Source organism: Plectropomus leopardus, chromosome 10 (assembly GCF_008729295.1).
Source record: "Plectropomus leopardus isolate mb chromosome 10, YSFRI_Pleo_2.0, whole genome shotgun sequence".
Classification (NCBI taxonomy): domain Eukaryota; kingdom Metazoa; phylum Chordata; class Actinopteri; order Perciformes; family Serranidae; genus Plectropomus; species Plectropomus leopardus.
This window is the reverse complement of record NC_056472.1, coordinates 19,586,975-19,607,921: the sequence shown is the minus strand read 5'-3', so window position 1 is coordinate 19,607,921 and position 20,947 is coordinate 19,586,975. Positions and strand designations below refer to the sequence as shown.

Genomic DNA, 20,947 nt, shown 5'->3' with positions numbered 1-20,947 from the left:
AAGGTCAATTTCACACTTTCATAGATCAGTAAAGCAGTGTAGGATTCATTTTTGTTCCCACACTGCTCATTTTACAGATTTTCAACAAGTAAATGCAAAATGGTTGTTCTATGTTCAGTGACAATATGTAGATGATTTAAAAAGGGACTTCTATTGTTGCAGGTCACTGTGCTACTGAAAAAATACAATTAAAATACAATTACAGTGCACCTTATACATGGAATAAATTACAAATAAACTTAAACTTGGACACTGTTTCACCATTAAATCTTGTTAAATGCCTTATTTCAGATTTGGTTTTAATTGAGTGTAAATGCTTTTAAATATTCTTCTACCCAATTTTTATTTTTAGCTATTAATGTTTGTTGTTTTGTATGATTTTATTGCTATTCTAACTGTTATTTGTTTGATTATTGATTCTTTCTAATGTTTTTTTTCATGCTTCGCATCACTGAAAAGGAGGTTCTCCCTTTATTGACTTTCCGAGTCTTAAATAAAGATTTGAATGAATGAACGAATGACAAAGGTGTGTATTCATCTGAAGTGGTGTTAATTAGGAAACAAAGGCATAAAATAATAAGTGACTTCTTACCATTATTTGTAAAGTACTTCATTCTCTTGGCCATCACAGCTGTTTTGTCTCTGGAGTCAAAGAATGAAAACATAGTCGTGTCCTCCCAATCATCTACAACTGCACAGCAAGATAGAAAAAGTAAAAATTATAACAGACACATTTGGCCTGTGAATCAGTGAGGGATATTTTAACAACAGTAGTGCAGTCACCTGGCTTGGCAGTGAAGTCGAGGTACTTCCGGTCAGTGCTAAGAATTAGAGGGTTCATCCTTGGCACCACATTGGCCTGCTCCATCAGATAGTCCACCACATCTGAGCCCTCAGTCAACTGACCCTGTAGGCAGAGGACAAAACAGTAGAGAATGACTCACTGAGAACACCAGTCCACTAGGAATCTTATGTGCGGCCTATTTCTGAACAGGTAACAGTGACGTGTCACCATTTCTGCAATAATGTGAAGGGCCAGGGAGAATTATTCATACACTAAACTGTTAAAACCGCAGACTGAAATATCCTGCTCTTTAGCAAATGTAGCGAAAATTATGCTAGATATTAATCAATAAGTGAATACGCTTTTAATGATTTACCACAATATGTTAAACACACAGTACTAGCTCTAGTTTAATCATAGACTCTGCTGCTGCAATAAACCACTATCTAATATCAAGCTCATAGTAACCCCCGGCCAGTGTGTGCAATATTACTTGTATGCATACTGCAAGCATGGATGAACTGCCATTGGAACACTTCTCTGCTTTTTTTTTTTTTACTTTAGTTCACTCATGTATATGTATATTAATCTAAAGGTTCTACTCCTGGCCCAAAAAGAGGTAGGTTTGGCAAGTTTAATATGAGGGGCGAGTATGTTTCTGTACAGACCATGAAGGCAGCTCTCTGGAAGGCAGTGGTTGTGTCCATTATGCGCTGCAGGATGATGGTTTCCAGCTCGTCTGGGTCCATCTCATCAGTACTCAGAGGGACTCCATTAAATAACGCCAGCGGCAGGGCACCCAGACCACTCTGTTTGTAGAAGAGGGCACCATCCTGGAGTGCACAAAACATGGATTAAATCATTGGAACCTCCCAATTAATAGAAACATAATGATCATTCCTACTCCTAGAAATGGAAAAAAAAAAACAAGAGGGAACTATTTGGTAACCTTTTCTGTGACGGCCATGTCAACATGTGCAATTATTGCATCAAATCAATTGCAGCCACATCCATAATAACAAATTTGCTCATATGTAAGTCAAAATAAATAAATAAGTAAATAAATAAATAGGCATGTATCCTCAATGCCAATGTTGAATGTTGTTGGAATTAATATTTCTTATTTTAAGGGCTGTTTGTGGTTTTTGGGGTAATGCAAAATTTCAATTATATTGTATTATAAAATGAATATATTATAAGTATGACAATTATAAGACACTGTGATCCTGAATGAATGATCCTGATGAAAAAATGTTAAGTGAACAGCAATAATGAAGTAATATGATACTCAATGTTATTAGTCATTACAAAATGCTTTATGTGTTATAATTATTAATGATCGATTATGAATATTTATGAGTGCTTATAACTGTAATTATAAAGTGTTATGAGCAGATTATAACGCTAAAAAAAGTATGTTTATAGGGAATTGTAGATAGGCCTGTCACAGAAAGTGTTTCCAACAATTTAATCTCCTTACCTTTCTTTTGTCATCATACTCGGACTCTACACCGAGAATCCTTTCAGCGTTGGCTTTCGGGAATTTTCTCTTCAAGTAAGCAGTGATTGTATCAACAGACAGCGTCTCCCCTACGTCTACTTTGTTGTACAACTGCAAGAGAGTGGCAAGTCAGATCAGATTTGATCTCCCTCTTCAGATTCCTGCGACTGTCAATAATTCCCAACTCTATTTGAGAGAGCAGATACCAGAGGCAAAATCCCACTGACTCATCTAGTCCAATAATGTCTCAAACCATGGGAACACAAGGCACAATAAAACAACTGACTTCTGAGGCACGAAGACATATGAGCTGGCGAGGAGTTTGCTTTACTTGTTCTTCAAGAGGTGCTTGCTAAAACAACAGAGATTTATACATGTGATATACTTACTGAGACCATGGACATCAGAGCCTGGGATAAATCGTACTCGTCTGCGATGTAATTCAGCAGTCTGTAAAATCCAACCCCTGCATCTGAGAAGCCATCAATCTCATCTTTGGTGTCGACAACAAACACAAATCCAATTCTACAGAAAGGGCGCAAAAACAAGTATTCAATTTGCAGGTGAAATGAGAATCACTACCTGGTTAAGATTATAAATGCCAAGCGTGGACCACATAAACAGCTGTGGAGGTGTAAGAAATAACAACACCAACCTCAGGGGGATCTTATGTTTGTAGAAAAGCTCTGCTAGTTTCACCAGCTCAACACTTTCTTCCTGTACTGGATCCAGGAATAGCACCTAACCACAAAGGCATCATCATCAAATCTTAATCATTTACAAATACCCATTTTCCAACTCAGATCACGGATGAATCAGAGTTTGGCATATACAACAATACACCCAGTCCAAGACAGTTCTCATAATCAGAGGCAATGTTAAGCATTCAAAATGTACACAGCATTCTCTTTTATAATTATATCTCACGATACTTACTGAAATGTTATGATTGCAAACACCCACAATTTGACAAAAAATATATTTAATCTTGTCTAGCAGAGAGGAGTTTCACAGTTTCACTCAATTCCCTTTCCTTTATCACCACACTACCCTGCAGCATTTCAAGCCTCAGTAGGACTTACAAGGTTGAAGAAATTGCGTCGGATTTGTCGAATGACACCAGGAAAGGTCGCCCTGAGGAGCTCCTGTACACCTGTGGGCCAGCTGCGGTACATAGGGTCATTCTCTATGTCATTTATCCACTGAAAATGAATGATAAAAAGAGGGCTTGTGTGACAATGATCATATTCATTAGCTGAGTGCAACCAAAAGAACAGCAACCCTGGAAAAGTTAGAGATTTAGTACACCAATTAAGGACAACTGTGTCTGGTGTTATCATATTTCGACTACATTGATTCAGTGGTTATGACATGATACGTATCAAAGGAATTTAAGTACCAGAGCTGCAATAATTAATCAATGAATCAACTTTTAATAACTTTTAAAAACACTTTTAATTGCCAATTAAATTGATAATCGATTAATTGGTTTGTCTAATTTTATTTTATTTGTTCTATTTTTTTAAGAAAAAAGTGTATATTTTCAAGTGTTCTTTACTCCCCCATGAACTAAACCAAATATCTTTGGGTTGTTGACAAAACAAGACTTTTGAGGTTATCATCTTGAGATCTGAGAAACCCTGATCATGTTAATCAGTGTCTCTTCTCACTATTTTCTGACATTTTAGAGACCTAACAACTGATTGATTAAACAAAAAAATAAACAACAGATTAATCAGAAATGAAAATAATTATAAGTTGCAGCCAAGCTAAATACTAGGGATGTTCCTAATGACAAAATTTAAACTAAGACTAATTCAACAAGCCTTTAAGTAAGAAAACACTAAAAAAAAAAAGAGTTCAAATGAGCACAGTTAAATCTATAAGGGTAAACATTGTCAGAAAAAAAATAGCATATAAGGGCCATTTGAAATTGTTAATCACATTTTTCAATAACCAAATCATATTATAAATGCCAATGAAATGTGTGGCACAGTTCAATACTAAAAAAATGACAACAACTCACTAAATAAAAGTAAATGAATAACATTTACGAAAAACAATGTTTTGGGAAATTATTTACAATAACAAATCTTTGGAAAACATGGCATCAGAAACAATGGCATTTTTCACTGTATTAGAAATATTTGTATTTTATGCGATTGTGAACGTAATCACATAAAATACAAATATTTCTAATACATTTAACTGACTGATTTCATCAAAAGGTGTAAAAGATAAATAGATTCAACTTAAATGTGCTTTAACTGAGCAACTTGCCCGCTCAATAAACAGGCATGTAAATATAGCTGTTACACAGAACATAAGTGAACAATTCTGGTCGTAGTTTTATGTAGTATGAATTATGGTTATATGTTTTTTATGGTTTATTTCCTCATTTTTATAATGCCTATGGATTTATATCTTTCAGGGCTTTTGCAATATTTAGTAATGTTTTTGCTGTATGGAATTTATTACTGTGTGTACCACTGTACTTTCTTGTTGACTACATATTGTTTTAAATCGACTGCAGCTGTGTGTAGCTCTATCGCCCAGGCAAAATGTCCCCTCGGAGACAATAAAGCATCTTATCTTAATTCTGTGGGCAGAAATATGCTGGATCTGATGTGCACAATATTTAACATAGGCACTTTTACCCACCATCAGTAGGCTTTTTATGATAAATGACCATAATCATTGTAGCAAAATGATCCATCATTGCTGGCCAATCTGGCACTGACTGTGGTCTTTCTCTCGGTAACTTACGGTACAAGCCTCCCCACAGTGCAAACGTTTGCCTCGCTGGTTCACCATCATTATTTCTGTTACACTCTTTCTTTCTATTTCCCTCTGTGTGTGTGTGTGTGTGTCTCTCTCAGACACACATAATGCACAAGCAAACTGAAATGACAGACCTCTGACTTGAATGTGGAAAGGCTTAAATTCTTCATTTTGTTGGCATTTTTATAGTACCTTGGATATTAAAATGGCCAGAGGGGCAAAAATGAAAAGTTTTTAATTTGATAGCTTTTCTTGGCTGAATTCCCAATTAATACCTGAAGTTTCTGGCAGGCGCGAGACTGCTGCAATAGCCTGATGACTGATACACCAATTCCCACCCTGGTAGACAAAGAAGAAAAACACCTGCAGTGCTGATCTGGGCCAGAAGAATAATGCTTTCTGACAGCACTCACCATTATGGCTGGATGTCTGATATCTAAGGCATAGCTGTCATCCACAGCGTTCACAGGCAACCTCAGCAGCTTGCCCTGATGTTCTCCTTTTATACCTAGGTTATGAAGCCCTTCTAGGACCCTGGCCTCGCCTCTGAGGATGTCTAAAATACTGTGAATACAAAACCACAGGTTAGATTTTTATAAATATTAGCAGTGTGGCAGTGTCGTCTGCTGTGCTCCTAACTCTGATCTTGTTGCATCAAGATTACTGAGTCGAAGCACAGGTCTGAAGCTTCCTGGGGAGAGTACAGGGCAGACCACTGGTCCATCCTGCTGAGTTCCTACCTGAAAGGGTTGTGAATGTCCAGATCAATGTGCAGTCCATTGATGAACAGCTCCCCGTCTCCCGGGTGAACACCAATGGTCTCACTGAGGCGCTGAAAAAAAAAGGCTCAAAGTATTAGTTGGATGCCCCTAAATGAACGATTCTAATGTCAAATTTCTGATCTTTTGACAGTAAGAAATATGCACAGAGACTACAGCAGTAAGTGGAAGGGATAAAGTGGGACTAGAGAAAATAAAATGTCACACTTGATATTGTTATGGAATTTATTTCAGACATAGATTAGAAAATCATTCTCTAAAATAAAACTTGTGCAATGACTGAAGATGTTATCAAAGGAAACCTCCTGCACCGTCATGTGGAAACGCCGCTTATTATATCGTACCTTTTGGTTCTCCTCAATTTCTTTTCTCATTTCCTGCTTTACGGCCACTCTTGTCAGTGATCTGTGGGAACAGTAAAACATGTACAGTCACCATCAGCTTTTACCACATCCCAAGCCGGCAGTAAAATGCCAGTTTTAATCTCCAAAAACCTGTGGGCCCACAAGATGGTACGTTTTCAGTCAATTCCCTATAAACACCCGACGCTTACTCAGCACTTTTTGGTGTTATTACAAGCTGCCAGAGCCAAAATAAGCAGACATCAAAAAGCTGATTACATCTCTGAACTAAAGTTGTATTTATTGCGGGTAATGCTCAAACAAAGGGGTTTATAAGAGACATATTTCTTGTGCAGTTTAATAACAGCATTTGTCGTGCCTGGATTCACACATTGTAACACAAAGTATAGTCTCCTTAAAATATGGATTCTGGACTGGTACCAAAGAGTAAATAAGATAAATTTACTGACCTGGCTTTGCTCGGAAAGTTCTGACTGAGGTCTCGCATGAGCTTCAAAGCATCAAACTTTGGCACGGACATGATTCTGGCAGCTGCCTGGATGCTCAGATCTGTGGAGATCAAATAATGAAATACATTTGTATCTATGAATGCAAATTAATTTAATTAACATGCAAGGCAATCGAAGGAGATTATAGTCAATACACTGTGTTTAAATTACTACAGAAGTATATCACTGCATGAAGAATGGTCTTTTCACAAAACTAGGGTATCTTTGCAGTAGAACGACACAAATACTGTGAAAAAACTGTGAAGCTTGACCATTTTGAGATTTAAAATATATATATATGTTAGATGGCTGGCAACAAACAGTCTCAAAAATATGTTTCTATAAATGGCTTTCAGCCTTAATTTTTATAATACAGGAAACAGAATGGCACCTGCTGCTTGATCACAAATTCTCCTATTACAGCGTGACAGCACACTAAAATATGTTTTTGAGGACACTTGAAAAGGCAATACAGTAACAGATTCTTGCTTTATATTTGATCAGCTCTGCCTGTTTTTACTCTTTGTTCAGAGTCTGGTCTAATTTGAGAGAGAGAGAGAGAGAGAGAGAGAGAGAGAGAGAGAGAGAGAGAGAGAGGCTTGTCTCTCTCTTGATCCACTTTATAGAGTTTGGCTTCGTGGTGGCGGGCAAACAAAAATTTAGTTTGAGCAACAGCTCTAGAGCCACTGAAAATGCGCTAGATGGTGCACTTTGAGATGAGAGAGCATCAGGGAGATCTGGGCGCTGGCAAGATGGAGGGAAATTTACCGCAATTCATTTACACATACTACCTACATTGTTGTGATACAAAGCTGGTTGAAAATCGGTATCTTTTTAACTGTTGGTCAAAGACACACATTTCCAACCACAAATGGTACAATATGACATAATTAGAAAGCTAAAAAAAACAAGTGAAATTGTAAATTAATACCTTGCATTTCCCACACTTTGAGAGGGACCATGTCATTGGTACTATCCAGGAGATGTTTCCGAAGCTCAGTGAGTTGCTCCTGAAGTTCAGGGTGAGATTTCCTTAAAAGGGAAAGCAGATATAAGTAAGATACAAAGACAGTTTTTATCTCTTTATCATGTCACAAAAACCACAGGTGCAATAACAGAAAAATACATGAAGAAATATTTATGGTACATGAGATGTTACATTTTAGGTACTCACTTTAAAGTTCCAAAAACGAAGCCTTGGACTTCATCATTATTATCATCCTCAGCATTTGTGATTGTCTTTGAATCTATAAAGCACAAACTGTTTGTTTTATTGACTTGGTTGCAGTGAAGTTCTGCACTGAATGTTTGATAAGTCACAAACTGACCTTTTACTTTAGTGTCATCCACAGCTTTGTATTCTGTGCTTTTGATCGCCAGCTCAACACCATACCCGGATAAAAGCATCTTTTGAGGCTTTGGATGCTGCAAGCAGTGAGAAATAGAGTGATGGCTTAAAGCAAAGACAGTGCAGAGTTTTGTTTACATGTACATTTCTGTCAGAGGTAACAGAAATAATCAAGGATCATCCCATGGGGATGCTTTCTGCCTTTACCTATGTACAATATATGGCAAACATTATATGGACAGGTGTTCTAATTAGTGGGTTAAGCTAGCAGGTAAATAAAATTCCGTTTACAAGCATTGTACTGTTATTCCTTATTCACAAACATCAGGATTAGAGTGGGTCACACTGAAGAGACGTGGCACCGTGATAGGATGCCATCTTTACAATGAGTTAATCAGATTTCTGCTTTGCAAGATATTGCCACAATAGGCTGTAAATGCTGTTATTGTGAAACGGAAACGCCTCAGAGCAACAACAGCTTAGCTGCACAGCAGTAGGCTGAATGCTGACGCCCAAAAAATTGTCTTCACTTGCAAGATGCAGCAGTCACTCACTATCAAGTTCCAAAATGCCTCAGGAGGCAACTTCAGAACGGATCTTTTTTCGGGGGGAAACATTATGATATGGGTTTCCATGGCTGAACAGCAGCACACATGCGTAATGTGGGCAATAAGAGTCGGCAAAAGAAAAGTGTTGGACTGGACAGCAGTAACTGCACAGCTTGGTGGAGAGGGGTAACAGTCTGAGCTTGCTTTTCATTGTTTTGGCTAGGCTCCTTCCAATTAAGAATAATGTCAACACTTGAAATTAGTGCCCAGCACAGTACATATAGCTCGAATGTTCACATACTTTTGGCTTCATATTTCATATCTTCATATGACTGCCCCTCTGTGTTTGATGTGCACGTCTACTGCCTGCAAGAGGGATTTTTTTCAACCCTACACAGTGAAGGAAAGTTATAATCTATAACACATTTTACCAGTTGGAACAAGAATCACACGGGCCCCCACATACAGCAGCAGCTTCACTGACATTCAACCTTGACACAGATGTCACTCGGTTTCAAAGCACTGCCTCACGCCTTCACAGGCACAATCAGAAGACTTTCACACCCACACTCTGCTTTTCTTCACCACCCATCTTAAAGAAAAGCACCTTTTACTCCATCAAAGGTGTCTGTATCTCAGTTAATTTTTTGAGTTTTGAAGAATCCACTGAAAGGAATAACATGTCACTGTCGTATCGCTGCAATAGTGCCATCATCTTGAGTAAAGATGAAACAATGGTGGTCTATGGCACAGAGGAATAAGATAAATTAGGCTGCACAGGCAATGCTTATCACTGGATTTGTCAATAATTAAAACATATAATAGCACAAGCCTTATTCTTTAAAACCTAACAGACTTCTTCTGTGCGAAAAACAAAACATAGAAGCCCAAGTTAGATTACTGAAAATCTTTTTCTCTGAGATAAACAGTAAACCTTAATATTTATTAAAAACATTTAATCACTGGAACATTACTTCAAAAGCCTTGCTACTCACCGCTACAAAATGCCGCAGCACATAAACAAGTGTGCCCTCTCCAGCCTTGTCTGACAGCACCTTATGAAATGCTGTGAACTTCTTGGTTCCAATCTCGGCATAGAGGATCACAACTGGTACATCTGTTTTATTAACCCCTGGATATGTGTGATCATTCTTGTATAAATACGGTCTTGGCCTGCAAACATTTTTAAATGTTGTAAAAAAAAAAGCATTTCAGGAAAAAATAATTTGTATTAAAAGTATTTCTGTGGTCACTACAGATAAAATGCAGTCAATGAAAGAAGAATTTTTAAGAAAAAAATAACGGTGTAAACTTTTCATCTTGTTCTGCACTACAAATTGAGTTTATCCACAGAAGGGAAGACAGTGCCATTCTGCGTTACCTGCCTGCAGCTGCCTTCAGGAGCTTCTTGATGTCCTTGGTACTGCAGCTATGTTGACCGTGGATGGAGACAAAGGCAGAGCAAGCCTCAGGCGGAGGCTCATCACTGGCTATCTGTGAAAGAGCACAGAGGAGTGAGAAAATGTTCTATAACACGCTGGCATCAACATGACGCTAACACTGACAGCATCTGGCGAACACAAGAGATGTTCCAAAACCATTTTTCCTTCTCTATACTAACTCCAAATCCTGAAATTGCATATTGGCCGCCACCTAGTACCAATCCCATATCATTGCAAAAGAAAATAGAAGGCTGTACTAACCCTGTGTGGATGTGAAATGATTGGTGTCATTGTTGCATGGCATAGCACAGGTTAAACCTTTACCTGGTAGGACCCTCCAGTGTAAAATATTGTCATATTACTGACATCTTGCTAAGGGCTAACATTACACTATTTACCAGTTATCAATTCATCTTCGCCATTCTGGGGGAGTAGTTTACAGTGTCTGCACAGTGCAACTTCATGTGTAGGCTACTGCTTTAGAGCAATAAAAAATAACCTATTTCCAGTAGGGACACAAGATATTGGATTTTTTGCCAGTAGCTAATATGCTGATATATAACAACTCATTTAGCTGATAACCAATACCGATATTGATATATCCACATTTGAGTGATCATCAAGTGTATTTTGTAGTGGAATTAACATCATATTATGCATACTCTTATCGTGATTGCCCACCAGCAGATCGAGTCATAAAATGCAATGTTTTTTAGTGTATGTAACATTCATTCATTCTGCAAAATAAGAAAAATACTTGTACTGTTTTGTGAATGTTCACTTTGTTAATTAAAAAAATAAATGAATAAAAATATTGGTTTCTCATATCAGCAGAAATTAGCATGCTGGCCAATAAAACCAATATCATTTGATAGCGATGACGTGCAGATATTATTGTGCATCCCTAATTTCCAGGAACAACTGCTGTTTAATTTAAGTGTGAAACTTCATTAAAGTTTATTATTAAATTACATGGTACCAGATCGGTGCATGGATAGACTCACATACTCGCTGATACCATTAATCATGGATAAATCAGGTACATGATTTATTCTCAATAGTGTCCAGCAATCACCAAAACTGTGTCACCAAAAAACAATTCATTTCAGCTACTGAGGGTCATTATTCATTCAAACACTTAACACATTTTATAATTAAAGAACTTCATCAACCAGTGCATCATAATGAAATTCCTTCTTATCATTGCTGAAACCCACGCAGCAACCTCCGAGGCCGAAAAATTAAGCCAATGCAGAAGTGCCAAAAACTGCTTTCTTTGAACGGCCACTTGAGGCTTGTTCCAAAACAGAATAAATCCCCACAGGCTTTTAAATTAAAATGCCCAGCTTTACAGTAGAAATAAACATGTTTACAGCCTGCTACAAAACAGTTTTGGTCGCTATAAGTAATTACAACATTCATGTCAACTGTAAAGGAGGTGAATTTTAATATATCTTAAACATTTACATTTTATTAAGTTATTTTAAAGTTATGCATGTTGAGGGGTGAGCTGCTTTGAGTGACAATCCATCTGCCGATAGTGTCCTTGGCCTCTCAATAAGATCCACCCCTCCCTCTTCACAGCACCAGTTTCTCTCCCAAATATAGTCACCAAGATGGCTACAGCTGAAATGCCGAACTTGAGGCTTCAAAATGGGATTCCACAAACCAATGGGAGACATCAATCCAAATGCTAAAGAATTGTGCACACAGAGTGCACTGAAATGTCATAAGTCTCCCACTATTAAAGTCGTATTTAGTCTACTGCCAACTAAGTAATATCCATTTAAAATTCATGTCATGTAGACACCAGTTTCAAATAAATAAATGTTTCACGGGCCTCAGCAAATACCTTTAATGTATTCCCCCTACTTTCAGTAAGCACTTAATAGTAAAAATAAATATGTAAAATTTAAGTGCTTGAATTATCACTTTGTACTGTAAAGAGAAAAATCTCACTGCCAAAAATTTACAGAAAATAGGAACTATGTAGAAAGGAATAAAATGCAAATCCCCTCTGCAACCACACTGTCCATCCACAGAATACTCTGTCTGACTTTCTTGCCAGACTATTTCACCATCCTCACATATCATTTTTGTTGACTGTGGGAAAAATATTTTGGCCTCTGCTGTCATGTACTTACACTGGGCATCCATTGCAGGTTTTGCTTCCCTGTCTCTCTGTCGACCTTTCTCTTACCAAACCATCATGGATTTCTACATCTCTTTCTCTGGCATAAGCAAGATATTGTTCCTCTGAGATGTTTCATATAAAGGAATTGTGGAGTTTGAGATACAGCCTTCTAAAACTAAACTTCTAAGTAAGTGATATTTAGATTATCTAGTTCAAAAATGTTGAGGATGGATTGGATTATCTAGTGCTGACTATGCGAGGCTGTTTGACTTAATTATAATTAATGTCACTTGCTTTGTCTTAATTAGCAATTTTATCTCGTTTGGGGTTATGTTCACAAGGGACCTGTCTGTCACAGAGCCTGCAGTATGCTTTAAGCACTTGTTTTGAAGTTTTTCTTTTCTATTACTTATTTCAAGTTTGTCTTTTGTTTTGCATAACGTAGGTTCATCTTCTCAACCTGTCACATTCCTTTGACAACGGTGCCTGAGATGGTTCACATCTCATTCTGTTATGCAACTAACAAAACTGCAGTCTCAAAATGATCAAAATATCTATCACACCTTGCCAATGATGAAAATATCAAACAGAAAAGCTCCTTTTGTAAGTTGACAGCAGTGATTACAGATAATGTAGGCATGTCATGAGAAAGGACCAACTTTAAAATAACTCCATCATTATTGGTCAATTGTCATCAAATATTCTATTGATAATTAACAAGACTAAAATGTTACAGCCATACTAGTGGATCTGTGATCCTGTGTCAGATTTGCACAGTGTTTTTTTATGCTAAATGTTAATGTATGCCCACAGTGATACTGCTGATGTTTAGCAGTTAATGTTAATGGTAACCATCTTAGTTTGGAGAGTTTACAGGTATAATTAGTCATAAACCAGTTGCAATTTTGACCCAATGATTGTGCAAGATGAAAACTCAGGGGAACGTTAAAGTAACTGATATTCATTCTCTGAGGACCGTGAATATCTGGACCAAATTTTATCCCAAAACATCAATCAGATGTTTATATATTTTACTGGAAAAGTGAATACTGTGACCTGCTGGTGGCACTAGAAGACAAGTCAGAGGGTCACAAAAGTCACAAAGATTCATCCTCTGGGGACCACAAATATCTGTTCCAAAATATACCACAAGCTCTTGACTGGGTGGACTGGTGTTATCTAGAAACTGTAGTAGCACTAAGAATTCCTAAAAGTGAACCTTTTTGATTTTTCTGAATTTTAAGACTTTTAGTAGCTGACATCCTGCCTTATTTTATACATTTCATCAAATTAAAATAACTTACTGCACTGACTTGTTTCAAGCAAAATCTAAACACACATCTCCAATGTTTTTATTTAAATCTGACTAGGCAATTTTGCAATCAATCTACATTTGCTGGACTAAAATGTCAGAATGGACTTACTGGATCTAAAGGTTAGCCTGTTATTAATTTATTTGGCCTTAAACAAGACCATTTCTTTCTGAAAGTTAAGAAATACTTTGGAATAGTTTGCAAATATTTTGAATTGCATCTGAAAGTAACATAAAAAGCCACCAAAGCAGTCTTATCGATTTTGATAACCAACGCTAACGTGTCACTGGATCGATTAGAGATAATTAACCTTACACATTTGAATTCTGTGAGAAACCATAGATATATAGATACGGTTGTGAGATAATTAGTTATTGATATGTAGTATTTAACACAGTTATTTCAAAATAATGTCTGTCATATAAAGATTTTGCCACAGAAACTGAGAAAAACTGTAAGTAAGTCCTGCAGAGCAGCGCGGGTTTAAGACTTTGGTAAACAGACAATGTAACCGCCTCTGACAATAAATGGACCTGGCTCTCTTGCATCATGCAATAAACATACTTGAACATAGAACATACCTGCTGGGATGCATGAACAGCTGGTGAGTATGACCGTAGGGCCAGAGCAAATCTGAGGAGATTAACCTGAAGATCTGTGAGGAACTGGCCAGCCTTCTTCAGGATCAGGTTGTAGTACGAGCGCACAGACTCTGTGAGACAAATCAACATCAGTAAAAATTATGCTTTTTAGAAGAGAAGCACACCTGTCTGGGTTTGAAAGTATTTAAAATTGATTTAGAGTCGAACAACATACCTCCTTGCTTGTATACTGTGAGCTCTTTCACTGTGTCAACAAATTGCCAGAATTTCTCATTTCCATCTTCTCCAATAAACTCGCTGCATAAGATTAAACAAAAGTATTAGTAAGCATTAGTCAGTAACCACAGTATTTACCCAAGTAACAAGGGTTTAAGCGACAGCCTACATAATTAGTTTATGTTTTCTGGTAATAATTCAGCCAAGTCTTGGTTCCATAATATCCCCATGAAGGAGCACTAATCTTGTCACAGTGCAGGAATATCTAACTTTGATACAATACCTTTAAAAAATATCAATAATCTGAACCATTTTCAATACCATGGTAAATACTGACACTGAGGGCATGAAATTGTATTTTTTTCAATTCAAAGACAGATATAAAAAGGCAAAAAATGTCTTGGTTCGTAGCAGAAAACGGAAGAATTACTGTAGTAAACATTAACAAAAGAGAGAGCAAGAAACTGCAGCTGGTAATGGTGTATTGATTCTGCCAAAAATGAAAGAAAACTGTTTTAGTCAGAATCAACATTTCAATACATGCATATTTTTGACAACACTAGTTTGCACACAGCATTATACAGACCTTAGAGGCATGCAGTAGTTTTTGTTTTTTTTTAACAACCAGTGTATTTTTGAACACACAAGAAAAAAAAGACCAACAGAGTGGTGTTTAGTAACACCATAAAAAGAGAACTTTGACAGGGTAGGTTAAAAACAGTGTTTTGTAAAAAAAAAAAAAAAAATTTTGGCTGCTATTTATGTCTATTATTATAAATACTACAGTTATGATCCACTAAAAAACACTTAAAATGCCTTTTGGGACAAAATCCCTTCTCCAATGGATGTACTTGTCCCTTGTAACTGATAACATTATAAATGACTGCATTCCATTTAGGTGAGCCAGCCAGTTCCAGGGTGTGTGTGTGTGTGTGTGTGTGTGTGTGTGTGTAATGCAGAGGTCAGCAACCTTTAATATTAAAAGAGCCATATTTGGTTTTAAAAAATCTGTCTTGAGCCACTAAACACATTCGAGTCTTATAATGAAGGTCACACAGCCTATTAAGTCTAAATTAGCCAATCAACATCACTAAAAGGACCAAATAAGCATTCATCAACATCTTTTCCCACAAGGTAGCTAACTCTGCATTGGACTATTTATGATTATTAGATGCAGAGTTGAGAGTGAAAGAGAACAAAGCTATCCAAGCATTAAATTATATATATTTATCTCTAAAACTTCCTTTTTTTGAATTTTGAATCCATTGCTAGCCTTGCAAGAGAGACTGAAGACTAGCCATAGCTTTTGAGGTTCAGCAAAATGTAGAGGCACCAGGCCATAGGCCAACTGTATGAATCACAGTTTCGTTAACTAAGTGTTAAAACAATTATTTTATTCAGTGTATACGCTAGATATTTTTATAATTTGAGAATGTAAGTCATTTTAGTTCTATGACAATTAGAAATAAAAATAAAACTGTTATAAAAACAAGCATTATTCATCTCTTTATATATTTGTGTGTGTGTGTGTGTGTGTGTGTGTGTGTGTGTGTGTGTGTGTGTGAAAGCTATGGGAGTGATTTGAGAGGGGCAAAAGTGCAGCTCCAGAGCCGCAGGCTGCCGTCACCTAATGCATATTGGTCCACTGTCATGGCTCACTGGGACACCTGGATGAAACCATGGATGTATTAAGAAAACCTGGATACAGCCATGGATGTGGGGCCCCATACATTCCTATGAAAGCTGCTCAGGGGCGCATGAAGCCAAAAAAGGTCTATTTCTGTCGTCTGAATGTACCTGGATCTTCTTCTAACTACTGCTGGCAGAGCAGCTGACTTCCAGTGTAGAATCCCGCTAGCTTGAATAGCAATAAAATAATTAAATCTTATGGCTCTTCCAGGTTTTCCAAATGTTACCAAGCAACCAACCAATCTTGATAGTGAAATGAGTAATTCTACACAGGTTTTGATGCTCACAAAGATGTATTCACTGATTTAAAGACATCTCTTTCCCAAATGAAGTAAAATGGGGAAAAGGATTTCTGGGTCCCATAGTGTCACATGACAGTGTAATTCCACTTTTGGCCCCTAGGTAAGATTTGCTTCAAAGCCAATCGCTCTTCCTCAGGGCTAAGACAGAGACAGAGACATTGTTTACAAGATAAGGTTCTCCTGTGCTTTTTCTACTATGACAAGTCAAACCACCATGAAAAGGGTCTATTTTCAGTGTGTTTAGCTTAGGGTGCATTTGGGGGGCTTGGAGTCATGACCTCAACATCAAAACCCTGTCTACGGCCCTGCTTACTACACACTTGTGTGAGTGCATGCTGTTCAGGGGTGAGTACCTTGTCTCCAGAAGGAAAGGCGTCATGTTCCACTTTGCTTTTAGACTGGCAGTGACGCCTTTGGGTGCTGATATGGCATGGTGTGTGCTCAGCAGCAGCAGTGACAGCACAATAACGATCCTCATTATCTCCGGCGACACGTAACATGAACCTAAAGCGGCGGAGAGCAAATACAAAGCCGTCAGTGAAGTACATTTGCCTTTTGAGTGGTGCCAGTCAGTGCCACGTAGTTACTCTAAGTTAGTAAGTCAACCACAACACTGGTGTACATGCAGGTCTAGACAAAAACACTCCATAAACACTCAAGTATACACTGTCGCGTAAGATGTTAGCTACATGTAAAAATCAAGTTAGCTAGACCTATTTTGGAAATAACGGACGATGAAAGGGGTCACACAGAGTAGACTGAAGTTAGCATAAAAGTAAACAGCTGCTCCTATGAATGAAAACGCCACGCTAACGTGTTTAACGAACAAATATCGCTTACTACAAAAATGCGGCAATATAATGTTGCAATAGAAATGTGGCCACAGTGTTGCCAATAATATAACTCTCACCCCGTTAGTGATGCTGACCGCTTCCATACAAAGCAAAGGGCTTCAGGTAGGTATTTTGGGCAGCTAACCAGCGCAGCTAACGTTAGCTAGTTGCCGGGGTAGCAGCGTATTGTGGTGGCTCGCGCTGACCGTCACTCGAGTCTAAAACAACCGTTCAATGAAAAATTAAACATTGCGTATTGTTATTTTAGGCTCATTTTGTTACTTTGTCAACACGGGCACAATTAGTGGCGGCGTGTGTTCGGTTTATAATAAAACGGTGGTAAAGTTGAATTTATTCTGGCACAGCGGTAGACAGCTAAAGAGGCAGACGCTGAGGCTCAAACACTGGAGCATGTTGCTGCTGCACCGCTGTGTAGCTATAATACATCCATGCTGAGCACTGAGTGAGAAAAACTGTGACCAGGCAAGAACTATATGAGAAGCTGCCCGAGTCACAATTAAATATCTAATAATAACAATTTGACAATATTTTTTTCTGATATGCTAACTTTAAGATGTAGGTTGGAATGTTTTTTTATTTACATTTCAAGTATTATTCATTCAATAACATCTACCTTAGGTTGAGCAAATAGATATAAATACCAGATACAAAAGAATATAAGTAAAATATAAAAATATAATAATTATTATAATAAACTGTATTTGTATAGCGCCTTTCATACAAGAAATGCAGCCCAATGTGCTTTACGAAGACATTCAATGCACCAAGTGCTTCACATGAAAAGCCATAGAAGACACAGACGTAACAAAACCTGCATGTAAAAATAAGATAAGGTCAGAATACAATACATAGAATGCATCTTAACATGGATAAAACCCACTTGATAATACTAGTAAAAGTAAGATGAAAATAAAGATAAAAATAGAATGCACAGAATGCATAATAGAGGATGGAAAATAAAACCCATTGAGATAATATTGATAAAAAATAAAGCTAAACATAGAGTGTGTAAACATTTTAAAGAGGTAAAGGTGCGAAACAAAATGCAAAGTAGTTAAGTCAAAGCTAGGTAAATGCTAAATGTTTTTTATTTTATTTTATTTTTTAAAAAATCAGCGAGTTGGCTCTGCTTACATTTATACACAGTGCGATCCAGAGCTTTGAGGCGTAGGCCAAACTTGCAAATGCTGCATCCCGCTGCTTTTGGCTGTTTTGGGGAACCAAAGCACCGATTAATCACCGGACCGATTGGGCCGGTTCCCGGGGGCCTCCGACTTCCTGATAATACATCCATGCCTCCGACCTCTAGGGGGGGCTCCAAGCCCCACCAACTGTAGCATCCAGCCTTTGTTTCTTTTATTAAATTTATTTTTATTTTTTATTAAATCAGATAAATACTTAACGTTGTGCTAGTATCGGTGTTGAAATATCAATAAATTCACGTTCAGTTTTTTTGATAATAACAAAAGTTTTAGGATTGCTTTGCTGCTGTGCCTGTGATGATGACGATGAGTCACGTGACCGTGAGAACTGGAAAGCGCCAAGACTGAACGTCATTCATTCTCCTCACAGCAGCAAAAGGATAAAAAATGGCGGAACAGTGGAGCACCAAAAGTGAAGGCGAAGAGAAAAAAGGACAACAGGGAGCTTAAAATACGGAATTGTTTTCCTCTGTTTCAGCTTTTTTTTTCCCACCCTCGCCTATCTGGAAAAGTGTGGCGGCGAGAAGGATGTATTTCTGAGCCGGATACTAATATGGAGGACGAGCCGGACACCGAAGCGGACGGCGGAGACCCGTTGGCGGGTAGGCAAGGAGCTCTTTCACTGTGTCAACAAACTGCCAGAATTTCTCATTTCCATCTTTTCCAATAAACTCGCTGCATAAAATCAAACAAAAGTATTAGTAAGCATTAGCCAGTAACCACCGTATTTACCCAAGAAAACCATCACTAGTCGCCACGGCCCCCCACCCCCACCGAAAAGTCAAATAAATTTTAGGCCTGTGTGTAGCGCCAAATCACAACGAAGTAATCTAAGGTCACTTGTCATATAGAGTATGTCTACACCATGTTTTTATTGATTAAACTAAATATATTTATGTTTTTTTTCCAATTAATGTTTCAGTCTCTGTTGTGATGCTGCTCTGTCAATTCTGCTCGCTCACGCGAGGCTTCGCCCCAACACGCACGCGCACAGCTGTTTAGTTATGTTTAGTTAGTCAGTCTGGTGGAGGCAGCTCTCTGTCCATTAAGCTTAGTGGCGCTATGTAGCACAAAAGGAAACAAAGGAAGAAGACAGCTGAGATAAAACAGTCAGGTGATAGTGTGACACTGTATGTGGCACACAGTCCTTACCACCATGTGTCTTGTGATTTACTGAACATCCAACATGCAACAGCTGGTTAGTGAGTTAATACTGAAAATGCACATAAATAGTTAGATTTGTTTTTAGGAAATGCGCCTGAATTCAGACTGTGTGCCAGCTGTGTGTGCAACAGCTGATAGGTGGAGCAGTGAGGGAAGCAGACAGACAGAGTTTTTTTTTTCCAGCATCTGAACAGTAAAATATTCAGTGATGGAAAGTGACTTCTTCAGACTTCTACAGAAGACCTTGTTTCAGTCTCAGTGTTACTCAGACTTGAGATGGAATTGTTTTTAAATATGAGGATGCATCGCTCCCTCTCTCACACAACTGCTCTCAGGTGCTCACCTTTTCATCAGGGGCAGATTTAGTGATTTGGGTGTCTGGTTCCCCAGCCCGACTGCTTTGCTTTGATTTCACCTGTTCTCTTAGTGGGAATGATGGTGGGCTGTTACCAGCTATAGAAGAAGTTCTGCTCTACACACTCAATGTAACGAATAAAGACTAGTGCAGGTGATCAAGAGTTGAAGGAAATTTGTTTTAAATTACATTTAAACAGACACACCACAGAGTGACAGACTTTGATCCAACTTGGCAGTCAGACAGGAAATACTCTTCCTGGCTCTGCAAGACTGAAGTTGGTAAATTAATTAATTAATGAATTAACTGCTGCAAATACATTGTGTAAATCCTGTATGATAGATGATATCTACAAGTGTTGTCCTTAAGGTTGTGATCACAGGCTGCAGCCTATCATCACAATTTTTATGTGTAAGTCCTGTACAAACTACAGGTGTTTCCAGCAGATTGTAGCCCATGCAAAAACCTGCAATAGTGTGTGTGTGTGTGTGTGTGTGTGTGTGTGTGTGTGTGTGTGTGTGTGTGTGTGTCTGTTTCAATAGTTCAGGCTAGGTTTATTCCTTAAGTATCTACATTTATGTGTGAAAAACTTTCCCAGTGACAAGATAATATTGAGAACAAAGTCCATCATCCTTGTCTTCAACACAAGCACCAAATTTGACTGTCTTTTCTGTCAAGGGCGACAACACAATCTCTGGATTGTAACTGGCCCTGCATATTACTCCAGAAGGACTGCACTGAATCACAATAGAAAATCATGAATTCAGAATCATAATCTGTATGGGTCTAAAACACCGTCTCTTACAATTTCAAATCAGATCAGGTAACTCCATAGCATCTTTCATGAGACCCCCCTGACCTGTCTGGAAAACCAGTTCTTATTTCTTTGGATCTCCATGTAACCAGCTTGTGACGTAGGCTTTTGCAAAACGTTTCCAACATTTTCAAGCCAAGATAACATTGATAATATTGCAGGGTAGCCTTATTTTTTGCAGACTTCCTCTAGAGCCACAGAGGATAACAGATGTTTACACAGGGCGTGTGGTGCTTCCCATGACTAGTCAACTGATCCTGGTGTGTTAA

The 20,947-nt window shown here is 38.0% G+C and overlaps 1 protein-coding gene across 4 annotated transcripts in view; it reads right to left on the bottom strand.

Moving 5' to 3' along the window:
• uggt2 (UDP-glucose glycoprotein glucosyltransferase 2) overlaps positions 1-18,370 on the bottom strand; it is a 59,342-nt gene extending 40,972 nt beyond the window's left edge. For 3 of the 4 annotated variants that reach the window (XM_042494120.1, XM_042494122.1, XM_042494123.1), the window contains exons 1-20: positions 17,200-17,289; positions 16,643-16,793; positions 14,297-14,379; positions 14,062-14,192; positions 9,973-10,085; positions 9,587-9,764; positions 8,024-8,120; positions 7,870-7,942; positions 7,627-7,727; positions 6,657-6,756; positions 6,190-6,250; positions 5,807-5,898; positions 5,480-5,630; positions 3,368-3,487; positions 2,941-3,026; positions 2,675-2,810; positions 2,265-2,396; positions 1,453-1,617; positions 784-907; positions 593-691 (exon numbers count right to left, since the gene is read on the bottom strand). In XM_042494120.1, the coding sequence (XP_042350054.1) occupies positions 593-691; positions 784-907; positions 1,453-1,617; positions 2,265-2,396; positions 2,675-2,810; positions 2,941-3,026; positions 3,368-3,487; positions 5,480-5,630; positions 5,807-5,898; positions 6,190-6,250; positions 6,657-6,756; positions 7,627-7,727; positions 7,870-7,942; positions 8,024-8,120; positions 9,587-9,764; positions 9,973-10,085; positions 14,062-14,192; positions 14,297-14,379; positions 16,643-16,767 (2,167 nt within the window). In that variant the 5' untranslated portion in view covers positions 16,768-16,793; positions 17,200-17,289. Of the gene's footprint in view, positions 1-592; positions 692-783; positions 908-1,452; positions 1,618-2,264; positions 2,397-2,674; positions 2,811-2,940; positions 3,027-3,367; positions 3,488-5,479; positions 5,631-5,806; positions 5,899-6,189; positions 6,251-6,656; positions 6,757-7,626; positions 7,728-7,869; positions 7,943-8,023; positions 8,121-9,586; positions 9,765-9,972; positions 10,086-14,061; positions 14,193-14,296; positions 14,380-16,642; positions 16,794-17,199; positions 17,290-18,277 lie in introns of those variants that run through there. The other variant, XM_042494121.1, reaches the window with a different exon arrangement.
• Between the last annotated feature and the right edge of the window lie 2,577 nt (positions 18,371-20,947).